The sequence below is a fragment of the Panthera pardus genome, unplaced genomic scaffold (assembly GCF_024362965.1).
Source record: "Panthera pardus isolate Hobbes unplaced genomic scaffold, ASM2436296v1 HiC_scaffold_16, whole genome shotgun sequence".
NCBI classification, from domain to species: domain Eukaryota; kingdom Metazoa; phylum Chordata; class Mammalia; order Carnivora; family Felidae; genus Panthera; species Panthera pardus.
Window position 1 is genome coordinate 127,933,393 of NW_026526721.1, and position 9,941 is coordinate 127,943,333.

At 51.7% G+C, this 9,941-nt stretch overlaps 1 protein-coding gene across 1 annotated transcript in view; it reads left to right on the forward strand.

Annotated features, from left to right (window-relative positions):
• Positions 1-6,497, forward strand: part of RAB6B (RAB6B, member RAS oncogene family) — a 59,254-nt gene extending 52,757 nt beyond the window's left edge. The window contains exons 7-8 of the mRNA XM_019436910.2: positions 2,733-2,799; positions 4,367-6,497. Of these exons, the coding sequence (XP_019292455.1) occupies positions 2,733-2,799; positions 4,367-4,431 (132 nt within the window). The 3' untranslated portion in view covers positions 4,432-6,497. The remainder of the gene's footprint in view (positions 1-2,732; positions 2,800-4,366) is intronic.
• The last annotated feature ends 3,444 nt before the right edge of the window (positions 6,498-9,941 follow it).

The window sequence follows — 9,941 nt, forward strand, 5'->3', positions numbered from 1 at the left end:
GGGGCAGGCAGCCTGGGCACTATAAACCCCACCTAATGGGAAACAAGCTGACAACCTTCAGATCTGGGAAGGCACACGAGAGGGAGAGTACTCCCTCTCGGGGGGTGTCTGCAAGTACATCATCATTAGCCACTATTCAGGCAGCCAGTTGCGTGGCCCCTGTAACATGCTGTGTGTCCAGCCACCAACTTCCAGGTGAGAGGAGCAGCATTTCCCTGGCATCTTACCTCATTTGGGAAGGGGGTACAGGAAATTCAGTTCAACCAGTATTTTGGGGTTCATGGCCTTGTGCTCGGCAAGTGCTCAGGGCTGTGCAGGGCCGGGTGGGCTTGGAAACAGGAGCCCGCCCATGGTGCGGTTGGAGCTTGCAGGGGGCGAGGCCTGGGAAATTGAGCCCATCAGAGAAGCCATAGTGGGGGTTACTCGCCTCGCAGCAGGGGGCTCCCTAGGTCCCCAGACCCCCAAGGAGTCCACCGGTGGGAATCAGCAGGTCAGCGGACTTGGGTGGGAAAAAGCTACCCCTCCGTCTTCACTGACCTCTGACTGCTCTTCAGCCCTTCCTTCAGCAATGAATGCAGGCAACAGGACTCCGTGATGGGGGCAGTGCCTGTGACTTCATCACAGTAGACATCCCAGCCCTCTTCTTGTCACCTTGCGGTGTGACAGGTCCCTCGGCCTTTCCCCACATTGCCACTGCAGTTCAAAGGGTTACTACAGGACCTGCTGCCAGCTCTTGTTGTTTAACATGCTCGTGGGGAAGCAGATTCGCTGCTGTGTAACAAAGTTGTCTTTAGAGATTTTATAAGTGTATTTCAGTTCATTTTTAAACTCCTGTAGAAGTGATGTCACACACTTACAAGGAGCCCATAGGCTTCAGCAGACTGCCAGAGGGGTCTTTGGTTCAAGAAAGGTTAGGAGCCCCTGCCTTCAAGGAAGAGAGGGCTTGAAGAGGTGAGGAAGGAGAGTGTTGCAGACAAGGGTAACCCGTGAGCGCGGGTGCAACAGGAGGAGTGCTGCGGCATAGGGAGTGGGCTCAGTGAAGAGCATGGCTCCGCAAGGGTGTCACTTCCACCCTGCCCCCCCCACCCCCACCCCAGCAGTGCCTGGGAGCGCTACATCAGGCTGTCCATGCAGCAGCTGGTCTGGATGCAGTGACGGTTCACCCGACACGGATGGTGCCCGGAGTGCCCTTGTCATGGCTCTGTTCACGACCACGCCCTTCCCAGCACTGCTGTGGCGTCTCCTGGAGCAGGGCTGCCTGTCCCTGGAGCATGTAGGAGGCACTGAGCTGCTGCTGTGTGTGGCCCTGATGGGAAGTCATGGGCGGTGGGGAAACCACAGGCAGCAGTCCATAAGGCGGGTAGCTTCTGCCCCAGGGGTCAGGTGCAGGGAGATGCTGATGCCTCTGTTATCTTACCATGCTCTGGAACCCAGATGATGGTCTAAGCAGGAGTTAAATGTGGTCTGTCCAAACCCCATGTGGTTCAGGAGTCTTCATGCAGCGCAGACTCCTGGACTCTAAGCCTGATTATTTCTGCTCTCAGAGACCCCACACGGCACCCCAGGAGGTTCCTTCTAGCTGCCAGTTTGGCTGGTGGCAGAGGCTGTGACCATTTTGACAGGCAGAGCAGGGCTGCCTGGGGAAGGCCATGAAGGAAAGCTCCAGAGGAGCGACCGGGCCCTTAGCACCCTCGCTCACTTCTTCCTGCCCGACTTGGGGCCTCCTCTGCAGCCTGCCCAGAGGGTCCCATACGCCGCCAGGCCCACGGGTGACTTCCCCACTCGGGTCCTCACCACTGTTGGCCCTGCCACCAACCTGGGTGCTCTCATAGAGCTGGGCTCTAGGGTGAGACCATGAACAAGACCTACCTTATCTCACTTGAGTCTCCGGAGTCGGTGTATGTGGTGGAGGAGAGGGGGTGTTCAGAATCTTCCGGTGCCTTAAACTTCCGCTTTGCTTGTCATCTCCTAGGTTCCATGCCTGCCGCACCTGACATCTCCACGCACCCATCCCCATGTGCACGCATGCATGCACACGGGTGCACACACCACACACACACAATTCTCCCTGTGCACTTACGCAGACTTACACAGAAGCCCCACATGTGCACACGCCCTACAGACATTCCCTCACACACTTACACAGATTCACAGATACCGCACATCCACATACTCCACACATATGCCTGTACATATAGCATACACATCACACTAACACCCACACCCAAACCCACAATGTCACGGTCTCACTCCTGTGTGCTCTTCTCTCAGAATTCTCTTTCTGATGTGACTGTGCGGCCCTGGCTCCCAGTACCCTTCTGCCTCGATGCCTGTGGACTCCTAGAACCCCCTGAGGAGAGGGTCATTTTTCTTGAGGGCAGGTTAAAAGTTGGTGCCCCACATGGCCAGTGGGACAGGAGCCCACCTAAGGGCCTAGATTATTTTCTGCACTGGGGTAGATCCCTCACAGTCACCATGACTGATAAACAGCTCCTGGTGACCCATGGCCAGCCTGCCTGGGTGACAGGCCTGCCAGGGCCCAGACCTGTGACAGGTGCTATGGGCAAGGGAGAGAGGTTAGGTGCAGCCCCTGCCCTCCAGGGCACAGTTAGCAGGACAGACAGGAAAGCAAGGCCCGGGGTCAGGACAAGAAGAGGCAAGAGGGTAGAGACGTAGCTGTGGGGACAGGAGGGATGGGGCCAGGGTTTCATGCTGCATCTCCCCCTCTCCAGCTCTTCCGACGTGTGGCGTCAGCGCTGCCTGGAATGGAGAATGTCCAGGAGAAAAGCAAAGAAGGGAGTATCCTTTTCCTTTGATAAGTGGTAAGTGAGTGAAAGATGCCGGAGAAGCCATTTATCCATCGATGTATTCACTTAGTATTTTAGAGCGGTGGGCGAGCCTCGCCTTGTCTCCAGCCCATCCTTCTCTGCTGGTGAGTATGATGTGGGGCCTCCTCTGTACCAGGACAGGGCTGAACTCCAAGGGCTTGAACACCTCATCCAGCTCTAACAGCCTGAGCTTCTACTTGTAAAGCAGTGGGGGATTGGGTAACACTGGATGTGAGTGACAGTGTAGGGCGGGGAGTGAAAAATAGTAACTCTGCCCATGTTTACAGTGAACATCACTTTGTATTTCATGGATACAAGTAGAGTGTCTACTGCGCAGGAAGGCCGTGTACACCCAGAACATGGTTCAACCTGCTCTACCTGACACACTTCCTACCATGTCCTGCCTGCTTCCTCGGCCCAGCCCTGCACAGCCCCATAGTGTCCACTGCTCTGTGGGACAAGGTCCGCGTGCCGCTTGCACAGTCTAACCCAAACCTCAGGTGACACTCAGAAGCTGAAACTGAGATGCAGAGAGGTAGTCTTGATTTTTCCCAGTAGGAAGGAAGGCAGTTATTTATACATACTCTGCCATGTTACAAAAAAAAAAAAGTGTTCATGCGTATATACACAAGATAAGATAAAAACGTAGTTGCGTACACACACATAAGAAAACTGAGGTGTAGGAAAAATCAGAGATAAAGGCATACTCAAAATATATGCCATGGCCAAAAAGTGGCAAGGAGAGAAAATGTGACCTTTAGAAGAAGCATGGCTCTTTATAGTACTTAAAGCCAAAAGAGTCCCTCCCCCAGTCCTTAAGCAGGCGCCACAGAAACATCCCGGGACGCCTGCAGCAGGCCTCAAAGCGCTGCCCAGGAAGAGGCCTTCTGTGCGGTGATCAGGCCAATGTGGGAGGAGTGGCAGCCTGGCTGTGCATCTTGAACCCATTCCTCTGGTGGTTCTGATCAGTGCTCCTCCAGCCCATAGCCCCCGGGCACCCATGGGAAGGGCTGGAGAGGGGGCTGTGCCAAGGCCCTGCCCCGGGGATGTGGCTTCCCCCGGCAGCATCCTCAGAGTCTAAGTGACAAGCTCTGACTAGAGCCTGAGGGGTCATTGTTGCTGCGAGGGACTAGAGCGAGGCACACTTAGCCCCGTGCTAAGAGATGGAATCCATGCCTGGCCAGCGGGCTGTCCACCTCCAGTGCACATCTATAGGGTGGAATCGATAGGTAAACAAGGCTGAGGCACTGGTCACCAGGAAGGCTTCTGAGAAAGGGCCTCTCTTGCTTGTGTTTACAGTCATCCCACAGCCCAAATGAGCTTTGCTTCAGGTGGGTAGGGGTGAGGGGTTGTATGAAGAAGAGGGGTGGGAACTGGTGACCCTGCGTCCTTCCTCCCCAGGCCAAGCACAGAGCCAAGTCCCTAGGTGTTTGTGGAAAGACAGAGGATCTGCGTGGGGCAGCTAAGGGATGCACAGGGACATGAGCCAGGGTGGTAGTTTCTCTGTGAGTCATCTTCCTTAGCGCAGCTCCCTGCAGTGATCGACATCAAGCTGGACAAACCCCAGGAACCCCCAGCCAGTGAGGGCGGCTGCTCCTGCTAATGCAGCCTGACCTGCCAGCTTCCTTTGACACTACTCGCTTGTTGTGTTGCTTCCTATTGGTTAGCTTCCTAAGGGGGGTGGGAAATGAGCTTATCAAGATGGGAGGATTTTTCTTTTCTCTCTGTCTCTAGGAGTAGGGTGGGGTGGGGAGGGAGGCTGGGCATCAGGGATCACGTCACTCTTAACAGCTGTTACTTAAACAACTATTTTTTGGTTTGGTTGTAATATATTGTACTTTATTAAGATTGCCAAAAACTGTTAAAATTTAAAAAAAATTTAAAATCATGTGTATACAACTTTTTGCCAGATAAAAATGTAGTCATTTTTATTTAAAAGATGTGCTTTTTGTTTTTGTATATTTGTAAACTTACAGAGAACCTTTTCCACACACCTCCTCCTTCCTGTCCTCTTTGAACCGTTAATCACCTCTGCCCTCCTCCCATCCCAGCCCAATAAATTACAACAATTAACTGGGCAACTTAATTAGGCTCCAATCCCAGACCCTACCAAACAGGTTAAATCAAACACTGAACAAAACAGCCTCTGAAGAGGCAACTTTTAACTCTGTCCTTCTTCCGTGGCCAGAGTGGGACATTAGCCACGGCCCCGAGGTGAAATTAAGACCCTGTGGACAGCAGGGAGCCTGGCAGCAGGCCTCACTGGAATTACTCCTGCCTCTCCCCTCCCCTCTCTAAAAAGCCCCGAAGGGGGTGGAAGGCACTTGCCACAGGCAACCTGTGTTCTCTGTGGTCCACTCAGTTATTGGCAGATCAAGAGGTCATTGGAAGGAAGGATGAGGTGCTGTCGGCAACCGTGGGCTTGTGTCCATGTGTGGTTTATAGCCTTGGGGCACCGTGTGTGGTTCTGAAATGTTCTAACCAACCTTCCCATCATTCAGCCCACAAGTGTGGGTTGAATCTAAGGGAAAGGCAAAGAGAAACTCAGTGTGTGCCACCCTGAAGCCTTCCTCTTTGGATGTCTGGGAAGTTAGAGCCTGTATCACACAGTATTTGTCTGTGATTGGGGAAGGGAGGGTGGACTGTGGTACCGCCACCTTGAAGATGCATGTGCAGATCCTCGGTTGCTGATACTATTGAGTGCCGTTCTGGAAAAGCTGACCTGATACATTTCTGCCCCACTGGCATAATGCAGGTGTAATCTTTGTGCACTTACCTTTGTGGATATCGTAGCAGCACTCTGGTTGCCTGAGGGTACTTCTGAGGTGGGGTCTCTAGAAGGCTGCCCAGAGCGCCGTCCTTGCCATTTTGACTCTTTTCTGAGAAGGGCATAATCCTGAGAACCTGTAAAATCTCTGAAGAGAATTCTAAGTAATGTAACCCCATTTGGCCAGCATTCCAAATAGACCCACACTTACTGAACCTGCACCTGCACAGAGCCAGGCAGTAGGCAGAAACTCTGTCCCCACTTGGTAAAACCTACCCTTGAGGCTGGCATTGACTCTGCCTCCACTGCTGTGCGCATGTCCTAGGTGAGCTAAAGGACCATCTGGAAGTGGTAGGAGGTGCACCTCCACAAAGGAGAACTCTAAAGTTGTTGCGTTAGAACTTCTCAGAAACTAATCCAAAATGGCAGCCGAATTAAGTGGAGCAGAGCCTGGCAGGACTCACTGATATTTGTCTCATGGGCCTGCCACACACTTTCAGTTTAAGGAGACTGTGTGTCAGAGCTGATCTTTAGAGAGGAATTGATCTTCAGGTGAAGAAAAGAGGAAGCAGGATTCACATTGAGCTCTTCTAGTAGGCAAAGACTGATGTATGAACGTAATTCCGATGTCATGTGTTTAGTTTTTATATGTGTGTACATAATTATATATAGAGATAGACTTGTGTATACACCTTCCACACATTCTCACAGAGATACATGTGCTCAATGTATATTCTTGTTTTTCCTGCTCTCAAGTTGGAACTTGCATTGTGATAACAGTTTTGGAAATTCAGAAGTACTGCAACGTGTTGAAATAATACTTAATATTGTCAAAAAACTTGTGATTGTCTTGCCATCAATAAACTAATGCATAGATGTGTTAAACTACAGGCAAAAACAGCCATGGGAATATGTGCACCGTATCTCTCTATACTTATATGCACAGGTGTGCACGCCCATGTGGGCCAGTACCCCCCCACCGTGGCACACCCCCAAGTGGTGCTTGTTGGAAGAGTGCTTACTTACCTCGTGAGAACTTCTAGGAGTCCACATTACAGCACCTGGCCTGGTTGGCAGTGAGGGCCATTGTTTGTGGCCTCTGGGACAGCCCCATTTGCTGGGATCTGCATTGGGTCCCAGTGAATGAATGTATGGTGGATTATAATTTTCTTGGTACTAAAGAGTAGCTTTTCTTAAATATTACTGTAAAAACAGAGTAGAAACTCAGTTACCTTCTCGTGTGCACACACAGTTTAAGGCACCACGAACATTTTTTCTTTCCATCACAGCCTAGGAGCAGTAAGAGATGCAGTAGATGTCATTTGGCTTGATGTGGCCTCAATGAGCCGTGCCTTCCTCACACATACACAGGGTCCTCTCTCGAGTCCAGGCTCTCCCTAGCCCTGCGGCTTCTGAGGCAGGGGCAGTTGTCTCCTCTTGTCCTCCCATCTTAGTGGTGCCATGCTATCCCATGACTCTCCCTCCCTCAGGCCTGGTTTCCACACCTCACTCTCTGGTCTCTTGGGGCAGCCAGAGCTCTCACACAGACGTGGGTTGGTTCCTTGGCTCTCGTTTTGAGCAGGTGCCATCACCGTTCTCTTGCCTGTAGATGGTATCTTGACTTGGAGTTAAGGTTCAATCATCAAATGGCCAGATTCCCTTGAAGAAGAGGTGATGAAATTGCCTCCGCATCCCTAGTGAGTGTTACATCCCGAATCCAGATGGGCCAGCACGAGGCAAAGCCGTCGTTCAGTCCTTCTCCCTGAGGACTAGCCCTCACCTGGGAGATGGCCAGGGTCATTGTGTTCAGGCCCCCTTTTTTTCTTTTAATTTGGGGGTCTCAAAGAAAAGCTGGCAGTAAAGCTCCTATTCCACAGACATCTGAAAAAAGCATGAGATGCAGGAAGCAGAGAGCATATTCATAAATGTACACACATGCCAGAATGAAGGTGTGACGTCAGCAGCTTGAGTGTGTAGTCCAAGGTTAGCAAGCTGGGTGATTGTGAGCAAGTCTCTTTGGGTCAAGAGGCCTCTCTGCCATCACTGTCCCCACTCTCTTCCCGTAGGCATCCTCAAACATCCTGAAACACTCCTGGGTCTGAGGAGCAGTGGCCAGATCAGTTCAAGTGTCTCAGGCAACAGAAACCAGGATTCAAATGTCAGTAGCTAAGTGTACAGACATATCTTGAGTGCAACAGCTCTGTCCTCCTGATGGCAAGGCGGTGCTGGGCGTCCCTGCCCTCAAGTACCAGGTGTGACAAAATGGCACCGCTGGCTTCGGTGTCCTGCAGGTAGAGCGGCCTCATTCCTTCACATGGCAGAAGGCAGGTGAGGATGTCAGGAAGTGAGAACAGGTAGCCAAGGACGGAGTCCGCTCTGAGCCACGTGAGGGGCGACCTAACAGAAATATGTCTTTGTGCAGTGACCAAGCAGGGCCGTGTGCTCTCTAGTCTCCAGACTACCTCTCCCCAGGCATGGGAGGCATCGCCACCCAGCAACAGCAGCATGAGGCAGCCGTCTCAACCCTTCCTGCCTCACAGGCAGGGAGACAGAGGCGAGAGGGCGACTTGCTCATGATCACCCAGCAAGTCGGAAGCAGTCAGGGCCAAGGTGTCTCCATTCTTCATCGCCAAGTTGTGTGTACAAACGTGTGCACTTGCACGGGAAGGGCTGCTGTGCATGGGGGCTCCTCAGACCAGCTCTTCTCCGGTTAGGGTGTAAGGTTCTGTCCAGCGTATCCGAGCAAGCTGGGAAAGAATGCACATACATTTCACGCTCCTCCATTGCCAACAAGGCCCGGTCTCCAAGTACATTCTGATCGTCATGGGCGCCTGCAAACCAGGGCACCCTTTGAATTTTTGTTTGAGATGAACTATTTAGGTGTTCCAAAACGGGCTCTCATGTGTAAACTCTGCTCCAGAGCCCTACGTGGTTGACGCTCCCCGCAGGGCATGGTTTCTCCTCACAGTGGGGTTTGGGAGCTTCCTTCCAGTGGGAAGCCTCCATACACAGAAGGCTAGCCAGCATCGCATGGTGTGTCGACTCGTCCCCTCACTTTCCCTCCCCCATCCCCTTAAAAGTGGTTGGCCACGAGGAGCACAGAGGGTGGCGTTTCCATCTTTTACTGGCTCAGCAGGCATAAGTGGCCACATTGACTTTACATAAAACTGTGTAAAATGTGGAAGATTCAGCATGTTGATCAAACAATAAACTGTCCTGATTCTCAACACAAAACCTCTTGTCTGATGTTTCTAAGTGGTGCAGTCATATATGGGGTGTGGGGTGCAAAAACAGATGTCTTCAAGTGCCTGCTCCACAAAGACCCTCTTCTCCTCTCTGGGTGCTGGGCCCACCACCCAAAGCCCATTGCTTCTTCCTCCTCTTGACCTGGGTCCTCCACATACTTGGAAGGGGGAAAAGCAAGGCACACTGATGAGGGTAAAGCCACACTCATTTCCATGATCTCCACTCTCCCTAAAGACTGATAGAAGGGAAAGCCCCAGGCAGAAACTGAGACTCGGGTGTGTCACCCCTGGTCTCCACTTACCATGGCTGAGGGGTTTGAAGGGTGGGTACAGGGACTGAATCTCTCTTCCTTCTGATCATTTCCAGAAAGCCATTTAAAGAATTTAAGTGGGGCGCCTGGGTGGCTCAGTTGGTTGAGCGGCTGGCTTCGGCCCAGGACATGATCTCACGGTCTGTGAGTTTGAGCCCTGCTTTGGGCTCTGTGCTGACGCCTCGGAGCCTGGAGCCTGCTTCGGATTCTATGTCTCCCTCTCTATCTGCTCCTCCCCTGCTCATGCTCTGTCTCTCTCTCAAAAATAAACATTAAAAAATTAAAAAAAAAAAAAAAAAAAGAATTTAAGGTGAACCATAATCATTCTTGAGGTAACACCAAGCAGCCACAAACAACCTCCCACTCCCCCTGCACTAAGTAGAGAATATCCTTGAGAGGCCCCTTCAGGGCTCAGTCATCTCCAGACTAAAAGATGCCTTGAAGGCCAGGACAGTTGTGGGACCAATCCAAAGAGGACACAAAGGCCAAGATCAGGCATAGAACTGCCCCAGTCCGAGAATACTGGGATTCCTACAGTACCAGGTCTCATTCTTGTTCGAGTTCAATTTCACTACATATCTCTTCCCTTCAAAATTTCTAAAGTTTCTGGAATATCCTCTAATCTGCCACCTCAAGGAAGGTACCTCTAAATTAGGAGGGACAGGAAATAGATGCCTCTGCCCACTAAGCCTAACTTTCTTCGCTGCCAGATATAAAATGTGAAGTAGAGGAGGTACAGGGGATGTCAAGAGGCAGAGGCCTGACGACAGCCAAAGTGCACACACCAGAT